At 40.7% G+C, this 21,073-nt stretch overlaps 3 protein-coding genes across 7 annotated transcripts in view; 1 reads left to right on the forward strand and 2 right to left on the reverse strand.

Annotated features, from left to right (window-relative positions):
* The window catches only part of dok6 (docking protein 6), a 39,779-nt gene extending 38,706 nt beyond the window's left edge, over positions 1 to 1,073 (forward strand). Inside the window, exon 8 of one of the 2 annotated variants that reach the window (XM_041065474.1) lies at positions 898 to 1,073. In XM_041065474.1, the coding sequence (XP_040921408.1) occupies positions 898 to 1,073 (176 nt within the window). The remainder of the gene's footprint in view (positions 1 to 897) is intronic. The other variant, XM_041065473.1, reaches the window with a different exon arrangement.
* On the reverse strand, positions 1,014 to 9,271 carry cd226 (CD226 molecule). Of its 3 annotated transcripts, none has more exons than XM_041065471.1 (6): positions 8,771 to 9,271; positions 7,757 to 8,080; positions 7,128 to 7,508; positions 6,646 to 6,748; positions 5,523 to 5,577; positions 1,014 to 1,117 (listed from the first exon to the last, which is right to left on the reverse strand). In XM_041065471.1, exons 1-6 carry the CDS (start codon positions 8,832 to 8,834, stop codon positions 1,067 to 1,069), a joined length of 978 nt encoding a protein of 325 aa, XP_040921405.1. In that variant the 5' UTR covers positions 8,835 to 9,271; the 3' UTR covers positions 1,014 to 1,066. The 3 variants fall into 3 exon arrangements, with proteins under 3 accessions (XP_040921405.1, XP_040921406.1, XP_040921404.1); XM_041065472.1 differs by lacking the exon at positions 1,014 to 1,117 and adding an exon at positions 2,194 to 3,867 and having other exon boundaries at positions 8,771 to 9,265; XM_041065470.1 differs by lacking the exon at positions 1,014 to 1,117 and adding an exon at positions 2,194 to 4,904 and having other exon boundaries at positions 8,771 to 9,263.
* A 508-nt stretch (positions 9,272 to 9,779) lies between these two features.
* Positions 9,780 to 21,073, reverse strand: part of rttn (rotatin) — a 30,659-nt gene continuing 19,365 nt past the window's right edge. Inside the window, exons 32-50 of one of the 2 annotated variants that reach the window (XM_041065468.1) lie at positions 20,781 to 20,858; positions 19,789 to 19,987; positions 19,552 to 19,649; positions 19,365 to 19,452; positions 19,224 to 19,247; positions 18,797 to 18,998; positions 18,506 to 18,596; positions 17,958 to 18,108; positions 17,549 to 17,686; positions 16,506 to 16,708; positions 16,215 to 16,320; positions 15,457 to 15,554; positions 15,087 to 15,164; positions 14,438 to 14,564; positions 11,935 to 12,128; positions 11,325 to 11,595; positions 10,430 to 10,533; positions 10,059 to 10,128; positions 9,780 to 9,938 (exon numbers count right to left, since the gene is read on the reverse strand). In XM_041065468.1, coding sequence (XP_040921402.1) covers positions 9,859 to 9,938; positions 10,059 to 10,128; positions 10,430 to 10,533; positions 11,325 to 11,595; positions 11,935 to 12,128; positions 14,438 to 14,564; positions 15,087 to 15,164; positions 15,457 to 15,554; positions 16,215 to 16,320; positions 16,506 to 16,708; positions 17,549 to 17,686; positions 17,958 to 18,108; positions 18,506 to 18,596; positions 18,797 to 18,998; positions 19,224 to 19,247; positions 19,365 to 19,452; positions 19,552 to 19,649; positions 19,789 to 19,987; positions 20,781 to 20,858 — 2,400 coding nt within the window. In that variant the 3' untranslated portion in view covers positions 9,780 to 9,858. The remainder of the gene's footprint in view (positions 9,939 to 10,058; positions 10,129 to 10,429; positions 10,534 to 11,324; positions 11,596 to 11,934; positions 12,129 to 14,437; positions 14,565 to 15,086; positions 15,165 to 15,456; positions 15,555 to 16,214; positions 16,321 to 16,505; positions 16,709 to 17,548; positions 17,687 to 17,957; positions 18,109 to 18,505; positions 18,597 to 18,796; positions 18,999 to 19,223; positions 19,248 to 19,364; positions 19,453 to 19,551; positions 19,650 to 19,788; positions 19,988 to 20,780; positions 20,859 to 21,073) is intronic. The other variant, XM_041065469.1, reaches the window with a different exon arrangement.

Here is a 21,073-nt window from a genome sequence, read left to right on the forward strand (position 1 = left end):
ACTCACTATATTATGAATGAACTTAAAATCATATTTGCTAATAAGCATTTCAGCACCAAGAGCAGAGGAGAAAATGATCTCTCTGTCAATTTTGGCAGTATGGCCCTGGAAGAAAACAAAGTCAAATTTTAATTTGTTAATCAAATTTCAATTAACCTCTGTGCGTGCATTGATTTGAAATGTACTGACGTGCAGCCACTTCTCCTAGCGAGCTGCCTGAGCAGGGTACAATATATGCTATAGGTTACAGTTGATTACAGTGTTGTGTTAGGTTTTGCACCTGCTGAAATATTGATCGCCGGCCACTTCCCCCTTGTTGGGTGCGTGATCAGCAGCCTGCCAGCCACTCTATCCTCAACCTACCTCGGCGCGCACACATCTCCAAACGGTATTCTAATATATTATTAATGGTCTCGCAGTTGCACAGAACAGCCCTCCACCCACAAGTATCCATTACTCCCTCTCAGTGCAGTTAACCAACATGCACTGCAGAACAAATTGGTCCAATTAATTTAAATTAAGGTGGAGAAGGGAGAGAGAGCAGGGAATGAGAAGACTGCCAAGAAGATGAGACATGAAATGAAGTTGTGTATTTGAGGGGAAAGGTTGATTTCCCCATCACAGCTCTGGCTACTGTACAATATTTTTGTATTTATCTGAGAGCCACCTACATCAAAGGGCTTTAAAAGATTATATTACCTAAATGGAGGTTGCCAGGAGGCTCTTGCAGGCTTCATTTCTTTATAAAGATATCAGCACGGACAGTAGCTAAGCAACAGTTATACCATGTGTATGCTGAAGAGGAAAACAGGACATATTATTTCAGTGTAAAGACGAGTTAAAAGGAACAGATGAATTTATCTCATTCTGCACAAAAAAAAATGCCGTTGACTCTAGCTTTTTTTTTTTTTTCCACAGGAAGCGGCCTGACAATGACTTTTATCCCCCGAGCACAGACGTTTCCCAGCTTTCTGTCTGATGAGCCAGAACAGGAGGAGAGCCAGCAACAGGAAGAGGCACCATCGCCCTCTAGTGGCTGTGAATCCAGTTGCAGCCTGAGACCCCTTCAATGACAGGAGAGAAGTTGCTCGACCAAATCTGGACACTTTACCCACTGCTGTAGAGAGGATGTAGAAATATGTATAGTCACATGTGTAATATATCATTTCTTCATTGGTGATACTGTAACAATAGTGTTAACTGTAGAGCGGGTGGTACATGAAGAGTTATCCTAAAAAGGATGATTGATTTTTTTTTTTTTTTTTTTTTTTTTTGTATGATGGGTGAATGCAGCGGTAGCTTCAAAGATTGCACCAAAAATCCTTTAAGTGTAGCTTTAAAGTGTTTTATGTTGTCAATGAGTTGTTAAAGCCAGCATGACCCCCTCTTTTCTTTTTTTTCTTTTTTTTTTTTTTTAAAATCACTACACCACACCTTATAAGAAGATAAAGGTACTAACAGATTGAGGTCTACTGTTGTACTACAATGTTTAAAAACAAAAAAGGCTTTTATTCTGAAATTGACAAATTCACATCAGGCTCATTCCAAGAATGTGCAGCATCAGCAAGAATTTCTATAAGGTTTGACACAATCGTCTCCATTTTTACTGTACTCCACTTTCTCTCAAGAATGTGAAATTGATCAATGCCTTACACACACACACACACACACACACACACACAAAAAAAACGCTTCACTATGATGGCAGTGATGAATCAGCTAAAGCCCTTAATCGGTTACAACCAGCAAAAGGAGAAAAAAAAGTCATTCAGAAATGTGCTTCAAGGATATAGGAGTGGACTGCCATGTCAGGAATGATGGAATGCAACCTTCTCATAGTCGTCTTTACTATAAAATGCCAACCTTACACTATACTAGCAGTGTAATTTGATTTTAATAGCCTCTTAAGCCTCCTCTCCAGCCTCATAAGGTATCTGATAACTGGTTCATTAGCAAAAAGGAGATGTTGGTGACCTGATGGGGCGAGTTGTGTAAGGCAATAAAACATCATGGGAATTTTTTTTAATTTAGCCTTCTGGTATGTCACGTCCATGACATTAAAACTTTTTTTTTTTTTTTTTAATAGGAGCATCAATAGATTTCACTGATAAATAAGCAAACATCATAAAAAATAAAATAGTTTAAAAATAGTTTAAAATATATATATATATTTTTTTTTTTTTCATTAAATTCACAGCATGTGAGTGAAATGTGTCGCTGAATATGTGACCGCTGTTACGATAATGTTCTCCTCCAGTAAAAAAGTGCCTTCCGACCCAGACCACAGTGTTAAACCATACCAAAATGGCATCTTTGAGCATTGAGTTTACCACTGTGGACAGAATAGTAAAGCTCTGTACCTTCAAAACACTTTTGCAAAGTCTTACATTTCTCTTCAAAACCGCAGCGGAGACCTTTTATACAGTTGAGTGTTACGCTTATTTGGGGCTCTCAGCAGACACTGATTCGTCTCTACCAATATTTGTGGTGAAAGGTGTTTTTGCATTTCCTGCAGCATCTCAGCAGAAAGGTGTTAATCGTTTGAAATCCAGAAATTACAGCAACAACACTGAAATTTAAAAAAAAGCACCCAAAAGACTCACATTGAGGCAGCACAGCGGTCCTTTACCATCAAACCTAATCACTTTTTTTTTTTTTTTTGTGTTTTTCCTCTTGGGTTTATATCTAGAAAAACAGACATTAGATGTACATGCACTTACTTTGCGTTAAAGTTCAATTTTGCTGTCACTTTATTTCGTGTATTGTATTTAAGAGAACTCAACTTTTGTATTAATTTGAGCCTAAAACAAAGTGCCCGTCTTTAAAAAAAAAAAAAAAAAAAAAACTAAAGAAAAAGGTGTCAATCTACATCACAGAGCCTGTAATATGAGTATATAGAAATATAGTTGACATATCTGGCCACATTTTTGCTCTATTCGTCTTAAAATAGCTCAAGTGTGGTTAATAAATGTGTGTATGTACAATAGTTCCACTACATCTGGAGCGTTAGAGCTACGCTGACTGAAATGACTGGAGAAAGTTAGTTGACAGAGTGTGTATCGTTTGCAGATTTCGTTGTTTATTGTAGCCATTCACTCGTTTGTTACTCATCGTACTTTCTGTTATTGTTACGATTGTGTTCGTGTCCGACACGTTTTGTGTTTCTGTTACTGTCAGACTATATGTTTAAAAAGCACTTTGAATACAGTGAGTGTAGGACTACAGTTTTCACTAAATGTACATATGCAATGTTTTTGATGACAAAAAGGTAATAAATTGAATGTTCTATCATGTATCAGCATTTTTTATTTAAGTCCACAGGCATGTTGAATGTACGGTAAGTAAAGGAATTGGACTTATATGATGACATTGATACCAATCTCATGTTTGTACAGTAAATATAAAGTTACTGCCATAAGTCTTTTAGCTTAGTTTAGCATAGAAGGTCTGGGACCACCGTTCAATTTCCCAGAATGTAAAATCATTCATTTCACAGTAAACTGTTTAGTTTCCTTCTTGAAGTACTTTTCAGTCTGCAGCTTATATCTCTTTCGGTTCTCCTTTGTCACTCTCCCACTTAACAGGAAATAAATGAGGTTGGGGGCTATGACACTTTATTTATATCACAGAGAGTCACTGACAATCACACGCATCTGTTTCAAGAAAGCTGGTAACATTTACAGAAAGTCAAAAACGTAGACTCGCACCTTCTACTGTCTTGTCAGGAACCGTGAGATGAAGTCAACAAAAGGTTGCGATTCCAAAACTATATTGTCCCTCTTATGTCCCACATTCCTACTTTGTCCACATTTGTCTCGTTTCCTAGCGGTATAGCCCGCATATCCATTACTGCCTCTGCCTCCATTTCTATGGAGATAAATAAATTACATTACACATGAACAACACACAGTTTAGCAGTGCTGCCATAAACTTTACATAGTGATTTTCAAACAGCATATTGGCAAACTTCAAAAAAAAAAAAAAAAACGTGACAGCTTATTGTTAAAAAAACTATAGTTTGTTTTAATTACATTTCAGAGGGTAAAAAAAACCATAAGCCCAACATTCATCAATAAACAGAAGACAGAAAGTATAAGCTATAGACTGAAGCACAGGATTAGCTAATTAGAGTTCAGCTTTCATAATAAGAGCGTGTTGTAACTAGAAAGCAGCCATCCTAGACGGAGAGAGCCCTTTGGGGGGGAAGTGACGGGTCTTAAGTGATGGTACAGTGCTGAGTGACTGCTTTTCTTTTCCGTTAGATGATTAGACACCATTGTCAAGCTTTGAATGGAAACCAGGAGGGATGAAAGTAGAAGGAGAGCAATTACACAGGCTTTTGTCAGTCGTTTTACTCAGGGGTTAGGGAAGTGAAAAGAATGACAACACAGGCTTTTGTCTGCTCTTTCTGCATGATGGTTACTGTCAAATATTGTTTTGCCCAAAACAAATATTTTCTCAACAGTAATTATGCAGGACACACCACATTTAATTAAGGGCTGGACCCAGCCCAACTTGTCAGCTCTCTGAGACGTACACGATCACCAGCTTGTTAATCCATTTCAAACTAACAGCATGAATATTAATCAGTGTCAGTGTGATCCCTGCATCTTATTTAAAAAAAATTGCAAAAAAAAACTCTTCTTGTCAATTTACCGTTTATTTTTGTTTGTGTATATAATTTATGATTTGTCTGGGGGAAAACCTGAGGTCGAGTTGACAGCTGTGACAGATAAAAACTACACATTGGCATTAGGCAGTACATCATATTTATGTGTGCTCCTTTATTGTCTGTGATTGTGCGATCGCACAGTGTGTAGGTTGGCGTACACAGGGCAGGGTCTTATCTGCTCGGACTTCTTTGTAATCCTCGGGCATATGGGGATGTTCTCGTAGAAGTTGGGCTGTGAATGTGTGGTGAGTTGTATTAGTATTTGAGGTGTTAGACAAACACACGTGGCCGGTGAGAATGTAAACACTGACAGTGCAGGAGCTCGGCAAGAAGGAATAAAATGTCAACAAACCTCTAGAGCTGAAATATGCTCTGATAGTATAACATCACATTGTAGCACAACTTATTAAATCATTAAAGAAACTGGATTAAATACTAAATGCAATTATACATTAAATAACTGAATATATATATATTTTTTTATCTAATAAATAAATGAGCTATGAGGAAATAAAAACCTAAGTGAATTATTTGATATCTTTATATTATTAATCCATAACATTATTGCTACATTTATCCATTTTATTACATTACCAGGTCGAGATATCAATTCAACATCGAGATATTCATATTGATTCAACATCTACCACACTAGCAGTTATTGTTAAGCAGCATTGGTTAAGTCTGCAATCATGTTACATGATGATGGGATGTGGTGAGTCAAATAAGGTTAATCGTAAAATGTAATGGTTTTGTAATTCAGTGCGTATCTGATGAGAAGGTTGGGGAGAATCTTTAAAGTGTCAAGCGTAAAGACAAGAGTGGATACAATGAATAACCCAACACTTACCTGTCTCTGAGATGGGTGAAGTTTGACTCTGTACTCCTCTCTCCTGTTCCTCTTCCTGCCGTGAATAAGAGACAAAAGTAAACAATTAGCACTTGTGGTGCCACAAAATGACAAAAAATGTGTACAATGCAATAGTTTTCAACTAACATTCCTCTTCCCCAGAGGATGAACCCTAATAACTTTGGTGATCCTCTGACCCTTTTCTCTAGTTCCACCACGATGTCCTCATTTGTGAATGAGAACTAAATGTCGTAACAATTATCAACACTGGGCCTCGTGCAAGACTACACCCCTAAAATCGCCATATCAGACTGACTCTCTTCCTTCCTTTGTGGGAAAGGTTCATTGACAAAAATGTTGTATGAGAGTAAAGACGATTACACAGTGCGAAGCTTCAGGTCCTGCTGTCAGCAAAGAAAAACATAACACATTTAGCAGAGGCAGTGGCTGTATTAAAAGGACCCAGAACAATTAGAATATGTTAATAGCACATCTGTTAGTAACGTGTCATCAGAGACCTGCATAAAGACCCTGAGGCAGCTGTCGGAGTGAGTGAGTTGATGATTCCATGATGGTGATGATGACATGGTGAACAGAATATTAATTTTGCATTAAGGTTGTTCTAGTTATTTTTTAATCAAATCATTTTCGGTATAATATTTAATTAAATCTAATTCATAAGTCAAAAGAGTTTGATGTCCTCCTGTGTAGACACACTATCTGCTCATGACTCGTACAACAGGTCTGGACAACTCGGGGACATTCCCATCAGCCTCAGGTGCACTTTGTGATATACTCTGATTAGCAAATATCAGCATGCTAACACGCTACATTAAGATGGTGAACATGGTTAACATTACACCCGCGTAAAACAAGAATGTTAGCATTGTCTTTAGCATGTTAGCAAGGTGACGTTATCGTTTAGATCCAAGCAGAGCTGCTGCAGTGGCTGTAAACTCTTCTACTCACTCTATCCTATTATGTCACTCAGCCCTATGTTTAAAACTGCAAAGATCCAACCACTCGCTGTCAGTGAACAGACAGACAAGCATTTTACAATTAGAGATTAGTTTTAGAGGTTTGTTTGCAAAAGAGACATAAAAACACAGTGGTGAGATCTTACCTGTGCCGCAACCATAGCACGAGGATGACTGTGAACAGAACAAGCCCAGCAGATGCAGCCCCGATGTAAATACACATCATGTACACTGATAGGCTGAATCCACCTGGTTATAAAAGGAGAGAAAATAATATCTCTATTTGACGGCAGCAGAAGAGATACAGACAGACAAAACATCCCACAAAAGCCTACATAAAGCATGCAGACAGCTACAGAATGTTGTGGTTTCAGCAGGTGTGAAGTGTTGCAGCTGTTTATGAGGGGTGTGTGTGTGTGTGTGTGTGTGTGTAAATATATATATATAGAGAGAGAGATAGATACAAATGTTGGCTTCAACACTGCATGACAAGCACTGTTTCATTGGTTTCATTGTATTTCATCAATCACTGTAGTCTGTGTGGCACATTTGCATCCACAAATCATTTTAAGGATGAGAAATGATTTATCATGCATAAATCACTACAGCATGATGTCTGTCTTTGTACCTGAAGTGGGCACTGTGAGCAGAATAGTTGTGGTTTGCACACCGGCATCTGTGTTGAAGGTACAGCGATAGAAACCACCATCATCCAGCACCACGCCTGTCAGGTGCAGACTGACATCCAGGCTGTCGGCACAGCTGACCTTTCCCCGATCACTGTAGTCCTCAACCACCAGGCCCCCCTCCACCTTTTTACACACCCCAATGATGCCCCAGGGTTGGCCATGCGGCATCTTTTCTAAAATGGCCTGGTAAACGGTGCCATTGTGCTCGTGGTTACAGCTCATGGTCCGGTTGTTGTTCTGCTCTGCCACCATCTCTATGTCTGCCACAATCACCTCTGGCGTGGGCGGCTCTGTGAAATCTTCCTCTTCGGGGGGCTCATCTGTAAACACAGGAAGGAGGATGACACGCACGAAACAGCTTATACAAGAAACCTAAAAACGCAAAGGAAACTAAAAAATGTTCTATGAAGTTTCATAGAGCTTTGGTGGTCTGGGACAGCTCAAAGTTTCCACTTGTTTTCTGAAAAAAAAAGCTCATTTCAGATTAACGCTTTGAGTCACTTGATGAAGTCAAGCCTTTTTCTTATCTATAAATGAGCACAGCAATAATGCCTGTCAGCTGCTTTACCTAAATCCTCCACTTGAATGTTCCTAGTCCAGGGTCCCTGAGGGAAGGTCTGAACGGAGCAGTGGTAAAGCCCAATATCCTGATGAGTGACGTTCCTCATGGAAATACTTCCGTCCATAGGTGTGGTCCTCAGGAACTCTATCCTCTCCCTGTATTGGTAAGCAAAAGCCATTCCATACTCTGGATGGAAAACAGCTAATGGATTCTTGTCTGGCAGTTTGGTCCACGACACCATGCTGAGGTTCCCGTCCCAGGGGCACAAACAGTTGAGGACCATCCCTTCCTCCAGTTGAACTGTTACAGGATCTGTCTGCTGGACAGCAACTGGACACAGTGGATTCATCACCTCAATAAAGTTTCAAATTGATTGATTCATATTCAGATCAAACAAAAAAAAAAAACTGTAAATCATCACTTGTAGGTTTACAACTTATATTTTAGCATTTTCATTTATAGCTACACCTATGAAATGTGGCATAAAACGCAATGTTACGCCCCCTAAATTCCTCTTCTTGAATCCAGACTACCGGACCCATTCACAGCTTTGAGGCCAATCCTTGGGTAATGGTGATTAGGCTAATTTGAGCCGGTACACACAAACAGGACTGACAATAGTTGGTGATCAAGCTTCCAAGTTTTCAAAGCCTATTTTACAAACTGAATGACAGCTGATTTCAAGTCCAGTGACGCTCTTGGGAGGATTCTAGCAGGTTTGGAATAATAATGTCTCAGCATACGGAAAAACTTACAATAACAAGCATTTCTATCATCTTCCTAATTTAATTAAAAAGGAATAAAGGATACTTCAGTTACTGATTATGAATTAAACATAATAAATTATGAGACATCATAAATGTATTTAGGTAAGTTAGACTCACAGCTTCCAGACTATCTTGACAGACAACAGTGAACAGCACTTTAAACAATGTCAAAAAAAGGTTTTATCATGTGCCTTTTATGAGAATCAATTACGAAAAACACATAATTCTAAAAAAATATATATCAACTCCATACCTTCAAGAAAAGGGAGAAAGATGAGTACCACAAAGTACCAGCGGTCCTTTTGTACAGCTTCCATCTTGCCCCACCGAGTGTGAATGAAAGCTGCATTGATGAGACGAGTGGAGAGACACCCAAGCTGCACTTCCTGCTAGCTCTCTGGCTACACAGAAACACTTGAGCTACTGGGGCACACTTCATGGTAGCCCACTGTTGGCTCATTCCACACAGAGGGGTGCTTTATCACTAGGGCTGGGAATGGGAGGCAAGCTTATGGCATAATGCGGCATGTTGGGATCCACAGTGAAGTTCCTCAAATTGTACTAATGTTGCTCTCAGCCAACTATAAATAGCTTCCATCCTGTAAACAATTTTTTTGTAAACCTCGGTTATGACTTTTTTTTTTTTTTTTTTTTTTTAGCATTTTAATATATGACTCATGATTAAAGGATGTAAATCTTGAACTGTAATAAAAATGTATTTACTATTTATTTATTTATTCATTGGCGGCATGCCATGCCGCCAATGCTGCTCTGTCTTTTTGACCACTGCTTTGGTCCAGACTGAAATATCTCAACAACTATTTCCTGGATAGGCATTAAATTTTGTACATTCATGATCCCCAGAGGATGACCTTTCCTCTCGTGCCACCATGAGGCTGACATTTGTGGTTTCGGAGACAATTACATCAGGCTCTGCTAGAATTTGTTTGGTGTTAATTAGCAAATATTAGCAAAACTGAAGCAAAAATGATGAACATGGTCAACAATATACCTGCTAAAAATCCACTTGCTCATTACTGTGTAGTGCTATGTGGTGAATTGCGAGAGCTCAGTACTGATATCTGCAGTACACTCAGCGGAGCTGAGTTCAAAAGGTCACATCTGTCGAATTTTAACCTACTTTCACTATGTTAAACACCACAACTTGCAGTGTAAAAAAATAAATTGCACTGCTCTCAAAAAACAAAGCAGCATGTATATAATTTTTAGACTGAAATCAGATATAAATCTGTAAAATTCTCTAAAATTTAGCAATTTAATATCAAAATGAATTAATATTTGAGACGTATAAAACATGATACAAAACAAACATAAATACAATCAGTTATTTAACAGCTGGGAAAGGTTTTCAAGGCACTTTATCAAGTATGTACTTGTAGGCTCCTGCTTGTTCTCTGCATCTGCAGTTTAAAGAAAAAAAAAAAACACAATTATAAACAACAGGACTTGAAAATATAATGTTCAGATTCAGTCCAAGGACAGATGCTGATACTCCTTCATCAAAGTGAATAAATGCATACCTTTCTTAGAGATGGTATGTGCTTCCTCAACTCTCAATCGAACAGAGGGACACTTCAAAGTAGCCTTGGCCTTTGAGAGGAAATTAGAAGGGGAAAAATTAGGAAGAGCTGTGTTGATGAGCCTAAAAACCCAGCACTTTTTTTTCAGCTTTCTAATCAGGAGATAAATAAAATTGACCCTCACTATGTAAGATCACAATGAAGACTTCTGATTTCAGATTTATGTCTAACAGGCACAGAACCACATAGCATGAAGACATCCCAGGATTTAATTTGACATATATCACCAGTAAACTCCGATACTAGCCAATAAATGCACAGTCACTAAATTTTAAGTGCTTGGGTGCGTGTGTGTGTGTGTGTGTGTGTACCCTCTGATTGTTATGGAGCAAAGCCCAAAGTGCAGAAGCTCCCATACAGCGAGTTTCCATGTCTTTACTTTCCAGACAGCGTAGCAATACCTTTATGGCTTTTTCTGGAAGAAAGATATGCAGATAATCAGAGGAACTCATCAACTGTGAGATAGCCATCAATCAATAAATAGATACTTTAACTCTGAACGACAAGAGCAGTAGCCTTTAAAAGGAAACATTAAAATAAATGCTATATATTAGTATATAGTGTATAAATCTGTTGACCTGGAGAACAAAATATAGTAAACACAAGGTCACATTCTCAAACATCTAAGCTGCATTACTTTCACACTTTGACTTATTCATGTCAAAAGTGAATAATGGCAAAGTCTGCTTCTCAGGCTTTTTCAGAAAATAATTGATTCAGCATAGACAGGAAACATGATCTTTCCACAGGAAGCAAATGTGACAACCGATTCCACCCACCTAGGCCCACGTCTCCCACCTGCAGCTTGCTTTGCACGGTGGTACGCAATCTTTCACACTTCTCCTCCACTTCCTCCCCTTTCTTCAAGTACATGACTTTGAATAATTTCTTTTCACATACTGTAAACCAGTTGAATTCTGGTATCAAGTTTTCTCATCTAACTCACGGAAAGAAAGCAAATGTGTTTCCAAAACCTGTTCGGTCAGTATCAAATGATATGATTTTCTTTTCCAGCCTTCAATAAGAGCGATAACAAAACAACTCATATGAAAGGGTGTTTTTAATGAGATGATGAAAAAAAACAAAAACACTGATATATCAAAAGCAGACCTGCTTTTCTGTACTTTCCCTTTGTACTTTGCTGCTTGAACACTTTCATATTTCACCATGAGATCAATAAAGTTTGTTCCCGCTTCCCTTTCATACCGTTGACAATGATGTGCGGCTTGTTGGCAGGGCAGAAGCAGAGGTTGTGAAGGGTGAGCAGCGCGTGGCGCCGGTGAAGTGCCAGATCTGCCAGCAGTTCCAGGGCTCCAGTCACCCTAAGGATACTCTGCTGGATGTCTTCTGAGAACGAGAGGCTGACCAGCAGCCTTAGCCACAGGCCCAGTGGGCCCCCACCGCAGCCTACAGATGTGGCTTTAACACCACCTGCCTTGGGAACTGGCACAGACAGGAAGGCTTGCAGGAAATTATTCTGAAAATAACAGAACATGAAGCAGATGAGAGAAATTTGATTTAGGGTTCACTGCCATGTGATTTTGGACAGATTAAGTGTGAGAGAAAATTATGTCATTTATAACATCATTCATTCACTCAAATATATATATATATTATATTACATATAAAATAATATATTTAGGTATAACACCTGATGCTCATTCATTCTGAATCCTTCATACTTCTCTCTCTCTAAGAGAAAACAAATATCACTAGATGATGTTTTACTGATTTTTTTTCCCCTTTGACTTAGCAATTAGACACCTGTCTTTTTTCCACTAGATTTATGTACACAAAGTCGTCTAACACTGTGAACCTTTTGCAGGAGGCCTCTGCAGTCGCGGGACATGGCGAGGTTGGCCAAGAGAGAGAAGGCTAGCTTCTGGATAGGGCTATTGTCTGGGGCGACCCCTAAGGCCAGCTTCATGACGGCGTGCATCAGAGAGCTACCGGAGGTGCCTTTCCATCCTTGGGGAACACCAGGGCCACTGCCACAAAGAGAACTGCATGCTGGGAGAGAAGAGAAAGTTTTTTCCAATTACTAAAAGGCAGCCGATCAGGAGTAGGGCTGATTGACATGGTTGTGCTGACATCAAAAAACAGTAACAATTATCTATCCTCGTCCACTAAGGGATATGGTCAGACCCAGTGCTGTGGATTGTGGCTGTAGCTTCTATGTGTAGCTAATCTGTAAAGTAATATTCAGCCCAAAATGAATACAATTCTGTATCCTCATGCACAATATTGCATGTAGCAGTAAACATCCTTATAACCCTACCTATTCTTAGCAGCTATGCTGGCCACTTTTAGCATTGAGAGAAGTCAAATAAAAACATAATGAAAACACTTTTCTTCTTTTTGTTGGAACTGGCTGCTTTTTTTTCCTGTTTATCTTAAAGCTAGCTAGCTGGGCAGCCAGGACCAGCAGTCACAAAAATAAAGACTGTCCTGCATGGTTGTCTGCACCACTATACCAAAACATCTCTGCACGGCTGCATGCACAGCTTGTTTTGATGTAAAAAGCTGTCTCGCCAAATGACAAAAATGATGAAGAGGAGTGGAACTCCCTTCGTAGTCATCTCCAAACAGTGTGAGTGTAGAGGCAATTCACGGTTTGGATCAGATAGCTTTAAAACACCTCTGAAAGTTTTTCATCTTTTAACGTGCTTTTCATCTTCATTCACCATGAAAGAACTCTGACTAATGATGACAACCTTCTGAACTTTCTGGATGGGAGGGAAATTATTTAGCCCTAGGTGGTGGCTACAATTTATTCTACTACAAAGCCATTCAGAAATGTAAACACAAACTGATAACGCACAAATAAGTGATGCAAATAAAACCCCTCTCTTTTGGCACCGTGTTTACGACACCAGTGTAACTGACGTGACTAATTGCTGCAGCCTTAGATTACATGCAAGATACAGAAGGGAAAATAAAGACACAGTCTGACGCTGATTGATGTTGCTTATTGGAGAACATGACAGCTAGTTGGTTATGCTAATCTTAAAATGGTAACATACGGCAACAGGTGTATGCTGATGTTAGCCTGAGGGCATCTCAATACCTGTCAAGGAAGCTGATCTATCATGAAATTGACAAGGGAGGTCTGCTTTATAATGGATCGACATCACCGGGGTGAGTCAAAGGCGTTCCCTACGCTGCGTCAAATGTGATTCGCTTTCGCAACCATGCAACATATAGAAGTGATCATTCTATAGAAGTGTAGGAAAAAAAAAAATAGTTTCTTTTTTTTTTTTTTAACTTTCTGTGTGTCTGTGGGAGCAAGCTTTGAGGCTGCTACAAAAATATCTATGAAAATATGTGTGGCACAGATGAAAACAACAATCTGACTTGAACTAGCAGTGCAAACAAAGCCTTGGATGAAGGAGGTAGACTGGAGATAAAACATTCAGTAGAAATGTAGCAATCTCAGGAGACGAAATGGTAGCCTGAGGGTGGATGGTGTAATACTAAGCCTGGCTGCATGCAGCCTGAACACAACCTGCTGTTCAGTTAACCTTTAGGGAAATACTGTGCCCGACTTCACTGATTTCTAGTGCTTCACAGCTTGAGCTTGTGGAGGGGGGGGGGGGGGGGGGGGGGTCTAAAGCGAGTGAGTTTAGATCAGAGCACATGCAACCACTGAGGAACCGGTGTCAATCAAACAGAGGTGCACACAGACACACACACACAAAGAAACGTTCTTAAGTGTCGGACATGAAACGTCCTTTCCTTGATAAAACTGATTTCCATTGCACAACTACACCAGTCATACATGCATGCATACACAAATAGATCAAAGGGACCGCGAGCCGTTTATCAAAGTAATATCTCCCTACTGTTTCCTGCCCATGAATGCTGCCTTTCCCCAATCAAAAAGCTTTTCTCTATAAGTTATTTGCTGTTCTGATTTCCACATGCACCAGCTCTTATATTTGCATGATGGAATACCAACATTACAGGCAACACAGAGATGCTCTGTCATTCCCCACATCATCTCCCACTGGTCTGAAACCCGTTGCCATACAGCCATGACAGCCATGCAGCTTGATCCCAAGATCCTGACACTGTGCCCATTGTGACTGGCAGGCAAGCAGGCGCTGGTCTTATACAGTGAGATACAATGTTGTTCAGTGGTCACTGGAGAGGACAATGGGCTTCTTAGTGCGAAGTGTGTGTGACTCAGTCAGATTGCTAACCGCAGACAGAGGCGATGGGCAGGCACGGGCCAGGCACAGTGCCTGCACAAACACACAGACATACAGACAGACCAAACAGACACACACACACACACACGCAAACACACACATACAGACCTGTGGTGCAGTTGGCCGTATAGACACACAGAAGCTCCAGCACTGCCTCCATGGTAGGGTCGTCCAATAGGAACCAAGGCCAAAGAGCATAGAGGGCTTGTGTTAGGCAAGCATCTGTGGCCACCACCTACACACACACACACACACACACACACAAATACAAAGGGATATACGAATTATACCCACACACACACACAAACAAAGAAAAAGGCCCACATACCGGCATGCAGATGATTACAGATACACAGCTGGTTAAAGTAATAACATATATTAGAGAAACCCTGATTTACACAACAGCACAAAAACAGATGGCAGTAATCAACATAAAATTCCTCTGTATTTTTGCGAGTGTGCAGGAAAAACAAGTGGGGAGGAGAATGATGGCAGAGTGAGCGCGGCAGTCAAGCCTCCCTGGCTATTTAGTCTAGGGTAACCACCAGTGACTGAAAGGCTACATAGAAAATGAAAACCAGCTAATATGCTTTGTAAGTAATGCTATTACAGGGTTTAAGAAGCTAAACTTGCTGAGATGTTAGCAGAGCCATGCACATTTAGGCGAATCTCATTTTCAGGCACAGCACTGGTACTCTGAGGTTCCATTAAAAAACAATTAGCAGTGGGGAATTAAAAGGCAGACACAGAGGCTCACTTTGCATTCATCGTTGCGGTAAAGAGCACTCCGCAGGATCTCCACAGTCAGCTTGACTTCCTTTAAATAGGCCTCTTCCTGATAATACAGAAAGACAAAACAAAGACCAATACTTACAATACAATACTTTTTTTTTTTTTTTTTTTTTTAAATTGTCCCATGTTACACACACACACACACACACACACACCTTTTACTGCTCAAGAACAGTAAGTCGGTGCTCATAATATTTATCCAAAAACTCATTCGTGTTGAATTCAGATTTGTTATTGTACCCAATGGGGGAGGGGGGGGGGGGGTAGATAAATAAATAAAACACTGGCAGCACAGAGACATTGAGACTGGAAATTTCCAGCCAGTCTCTGCTCACCTTTTTGCGGTGAGAAGCCTTGCCGGGTCGGACGGACTCCAGGTGGAGCTGGGAATATGCCTGCTTCATCTGCTCCACACAGCTGTCAATTAAACCAGCTAGAACACAAGAGTGTCAGATGTTCAGAATAGGATCAAATAATAGAGATTTAATTTAGTTAACATCAAATTGTTTCAAGACTGACAGTAAGATATGCAGCGTAAATGTCAAAAAAAAAAAACAAAACAAAACAAAACAAAACAAAACAAAACAAACAGCTTGCTTTGTGGTAAACTTAAGCAATTAACAGAGAGATACAATTAAGATGATAATGATTGTGATGGTCCCAGGAGTTCTCTTGGGGTCTGGCATGTTTGTACCAACTTGTATCTCCTCATTCTGCAGGTGATTTGTATATCTGGAACACCTGTGTAGCATGTTATACAGGCAGTGGCACAGGCACACCACATCCTGAGCTTGGTTGTTCTCTTAGTTTATGCTTTTGTTTCATTTTGCACCGTACAACACCCACACCTCCTAATTTCCACCCATGCACATAATACAACACTGGCCTTACTGATATCTACTGATATCTACATCCCATACTAGTGTGTTTTTTGTTTTTTTTTTCGGGCAAGGTCAGGTATAAAACTTGTGGGTAAAATGAAGACCATGTAAAATTTCAATGATGTGATTTCCAAGGGTTAAAAAAAAAAAAAAAAAAGAAAAGAAAAGAAAAAGAAAGAAAAGAAACAGGTGTCTGAGGTCTGGGGACTTACCACTGGCTGCGTGGTTTTGAGCTGTGGGACTGCATGCCAGCAGTGTCATCAGAGCTCTAGCTGTCAGCTTCTTTAAAGGGTCCTGAAAGGTCCTCTTATCAAAACTCTGGCATCAGCAGTCAACAAGGAAAACAGTGCATATAATCATAAACTTCATCAATACCATGAAAGCTGTGGAATGATTGTAACCTTGCTATGGAAGGTTTCGTCAATTCTAATTCCCACTATGTACCAAAGAACAGACACACTACCACATTACCACATGCCTTTGCTGCCACCGCCTCCACGTACCTGCAGTAACAGTTCACACAGCTGGCTGGCGAAGGGACCATTCACAATGTCAGACAAACCAGTTCCATACTTAGAGTTAGAGGTTGTGGCCTCTACACCACGACTCTTTGTCTCCTCTGTGAAAACTGTACAGAGAAATTGCAGAGCCACTGTGTGGACAAGACGGTCAGCAACCTTCTCAGTCATGCACACTGATAATGTTCCTGCAGACACACACAGGGGGGAAAACAAAACAGCTGAGTCAGTAGGTGAAAGGTTTCCTTTTAATGAATGACACTGCAACACATACCACAGTGAGACAAAATGGCAAACACATTGTTTAAATCCCTTGACAGCCAGATATTTGTCCATGACAGGGGCAGTGTGAACTGGTGGAGAACACACTAATCACTTGAACGCATATGCAGACACCCTGACACCATAAACATGTACACACAGACATTATACACGCGCAAAGGCTCAGCATTCATCTTTTACTGGACTCATCAGATATCCCCGCTGTGCCATTAATCACAGAGGAAGATGAATAGGAGGAGTAGAGGTAGGATAAGGACAGGATGCAATTATCTTATCCCAGCATCTGTTTAGGGAAGTTAATACACGGTAATGATGCAACGAATGTGTTATGATAGAATTTTTTTTTTTTTTCCCCAAGAATTCAGGCTGCACACAAAACCTAAAATGCTAATCCTGATTATTTAGTGAGTTGCCGTAATCAGCATAATTACCCTGATCATGATCATCAGTCTTCATGATTTGCGGGGAAAAAAAATGATTTTGCAGCTCGATTTCATCATGTGTCAAGATCTTGACTCTTAAAGTGCAGTAGGTAATTTAAATTAATCGAAACACCTAAATGTTACCAAAGTAGACAATAATCTGTTATTGCCAACTGTGAGGAGTGATCTATAATACATGATTATACCACTAATTCTGAAGCCTAAACCAGAATAATTAATTTTGTCACTTTTACTCACCCACTTTAACACATGCACGTACACACACACACACACACACACAAACAGAGCAGAGTATCTGTGTACCTGCAAATGTCCGCCAGCGCCTCCCCAGCGCAGCAGAGACAGATGGGTATGCTGCTGAGCTGTCCCTCCTCACCAGAGTAGCCAGGAGCATAAACACATCTGCCCAGCACATACAAACCGTGTCCCGGGTACCTGCATCTGAAGAGGGGAAAGAGTGAGTCACAAATTTTATGACACGAGGCAGCCACAAAGCCACACACAGAACACACTGTCAAGCACACTGCATAGACAGTGGGATAAATGTCTACACAGGGCTTGTATTTGCATTTGAAGAATGGTTGAGGGTTGTTGTGACATACTCGTGAGTATATATATGGGATATGGAAAACATTGTGAAATATATTAAGACTATAACTACCATCATTATTAAACGATCACTTTCAGTTTGAAATGAACATAAGCTTCAAACCTAATCCTTTGGTGTCCAGCATGAGCACTGAAACCAGGGTAGTCAACAGCTGTTTCAGGAAGTCCAGTTCAGGAATCAGCTCCTGGCTCACTGTGACACATGACTGCAGGAGCTTAGAGAAGCTGGACAGGAACTGAAGTAGGGTGACAAACTAGAAACACATACACACGGGCAGAATTTTATAACAGATCCACCAAATATGCATGCAAATACACACAACTTTATTGAGTGGGTAAGGTTAGAGAAAGGTGAAAATTAATGTAAAGTAAAAATAACTCTTTTTTTTAAAAAGCTAATTTCCCCAGCTGGAAAATCACTGCTAAGATTTGGGTATGAGCTTGTTGAGTATTCCACCCACACTAAAATCTGGAGGTGCCCTCAGACAACCCAGCACTGCTGCACCGAAACTGGCACTGAAACGTACCAGCCCATGTTTTTAGTGGCAAGTCGTAATAACAAAAAAAAAAAAAAAAAAAAAAAAAAAGAAAGAAAAAAACTCTATGAGAGTTGAAAAACTCCTCAGAACTGTCTGTCATAGTGTTCCTTACCTGGCTCTTGATGTCTTCTCTCTCTCCTGGTAGGACGTTGGGTGTCTTCAGCTCAGTCACACATTTCTCGATGGGCCTGATATCCACCAGACTGAAGTGGAAGAAAAGAAACATTATGGAAAAAGTATGTGTTTGCAAGAGACTAGCTAGAGGGGATTAAGGCTACAATTAACATGAATTCTCTGCTGAATAAAATATGCCATATGTATATTTAATACTTTCAGTTTTATTCATGATTAATACATTAGAGGTGAGGCGGGGTTCACGTGCACTGAGCATGTGGCCTCTTACCTGGCCAGGGCTTGGAGGAGCTGGTTGTGTCGGATGGCAGTGAGGGTGAAATCTGACAGGATGGCCAGCAGATTAGTCAGCAGGCCACAGTGGGCCGTCAGGAGGTCGGGAGTTACCATGACAACAGGCTCCACGGCCGAGGGCTCGCCCTGTCGGGAGTCTTGGGAGGTAACCGAGTCGCTCGTGTCTGTGTCACTCTGGCCTGTGAGACACATCAATAGACAGCTAATAGAGAAGCCTCCCCAATGGTACACACACACTGTGCGAATCATGTCTGTGACTGGAGATGCCCTTACCACATAATCGAAAACATCAAGCTCAGGTAAAATATCAGAGGACAATGTTCTGCTTTTTAAATTGTGTATGTGTGATGGAAACAAAAACACACAATTGTCGGGAAAGGCTTATGTTTATAACCATTACTGACCACCACTGATGAGGCTCACTGCTTCTAAAAGGAAAATAATACGAGGTTTTACATGGTATGAAGAACAAAACCATGCAGTGTTACTATGGCCGTGAACGCATGTGTGCACACACAAACGTAAACACACTCCTTCTGTCGTACCTTGAGCCATCAGCCTGCTGGCAGGGGTATCTTCTGAGATGCTCAACGAGGAGGTAGCCTTCGGGGTGTGTGGCCCCGAGCCTCTTATCTGTAATGGACAACATAAAGATGTGAGGATCTGTTTAACTTCATTCAGCTATTTGTTTGTTGGTGTGTGTATATCAGAAGGTAAAAGAGCCTTGCTGACCAGAGTGCTGGATGTAGAGAGGGAGCTGGAGGGTCTGCTCGAGTTGATAGTGGGTGCTGGTGGGTCGCCTCTCCAGAGCCACAGCGAATTCTCAGAATCTAGACCAGCATATACCACAATACAACTACTGGTTACAAACTTTCAGATCCATATTATGAAAGACATTACTGGTTTCTGTTTTTGTATTCCACCATGGGCATGAGGAGGATGATTTAACACAGAAGATACACAGCTTACCCAGTGAATCACTCTCCAGAGGACCGGTGCCACTGCTTGCTCCAGCACGAGGCTGTAGGTGGAAAGTGTACCTGCCTTGGTAACAAATGGAGGCAGAGAGAGCCACATGCTGGAAGTACTGACAGTGGTAGAGCAGAGCCTGGAGCGCTGGGAGCCCCACCAAAGAGATGCCAGACACCTCATCATGGACACATGGGTGCTGGAAGAAGGGAGGGTGAATGTGGGCGAGATGCACAGAAAATAATTGAATCACTTCCACAGAATTGTCCCCTAATCAGAACAAAGCAAAAAGAGCAGAGGTGCAAAAATGGACTAAACACAGAAGGGTTGAAGGTAAAATCCAGCCTAGTCTGAACCTTTGTCACTAGATCTATATTTTCAACATTGCACATTCAACTGAAGTTTGCTTTGTTAGTTGTAGCAGTGATATAAGATTGGCATTTCACATCTACTGGATGACATTTTGTGGCCTAGTTTTTTTTTTGTTTGTTTTTCTCCCCTCTCAAAAGCCCCTGCATGTCACTGAATCTAATAGTTTTGTTATTTTTTTCTTCTACATGGCCTGTGCTTTGTATGTCTACCTTGATAAACTATTTTTTGGCAATTACAACTAGATCAGATTTTGTAAACAGCAAGCCTTGCTTTTAAAAGAGAAGATTTTTTTCACCTCTGACATACAGCTCCCTTCACGAGTAATGACATCCCAAATTAAGATGCTGTTGGTGTTTAAACGTAATTATTTGGGATGTGAGCGCTGGAGGCCTGTGCCTCAGCAGAGCTTCAGTTCTATAGAAGCACCCCTCATTTGAACACTGCAGGGCTCAACAAGAGAGGAGAGGACAGTTTGGAATGGGAGGAGGGTGGAGGTGGAGGGGTGGGGATAGAAACAGAAAGCAAGGCAGAGGGGGGAAGAAAAAAAAAAAAAAAAAAAAAAAAAAAAAAACAGTTCACGGTCTATACAAGCTTTTTAACTGGCTGGCAGAGCTGCTGACCTGCCAGTGGGAGTCCTTGGCCTCCTCTGCGTTGGCAGGCATGGGCATCACCAGCAAGTTCTGCAGGATAAATGCAGCCTGGACACACAAACCGAAAAAAGAGAACACACACACACACACACACGCACACACGGTCACGTTAGACTGCATCAGCAATAGTGCCATCTGCCTGTGTTTGACTGGTAATACACAAAAGGCCAACCACATTTTCTGTCCATTGATTAAGTGAAAGTGAAATATATCTTCCTTTCACTGTGGATGATAGTTCTGTCAGCTAGAGTTAAAACTACAAA

The sequence above is a fragment of the Toxotes jaculatrix genome, chromosome 20, assembly GCF_017976425.1.
Source record: "Toxotes jaculatrix isolate fToxJac2 chromosome 20, fToxJac2.pri, whole genome shotgun sequence".
NCBI classification, from domain to species: domain Eukaryota; kingdom Metazoa; phylum Chordata; class Actinopteri; family Toxotidae; genus Toxotes; species Toxotes jaculatrix.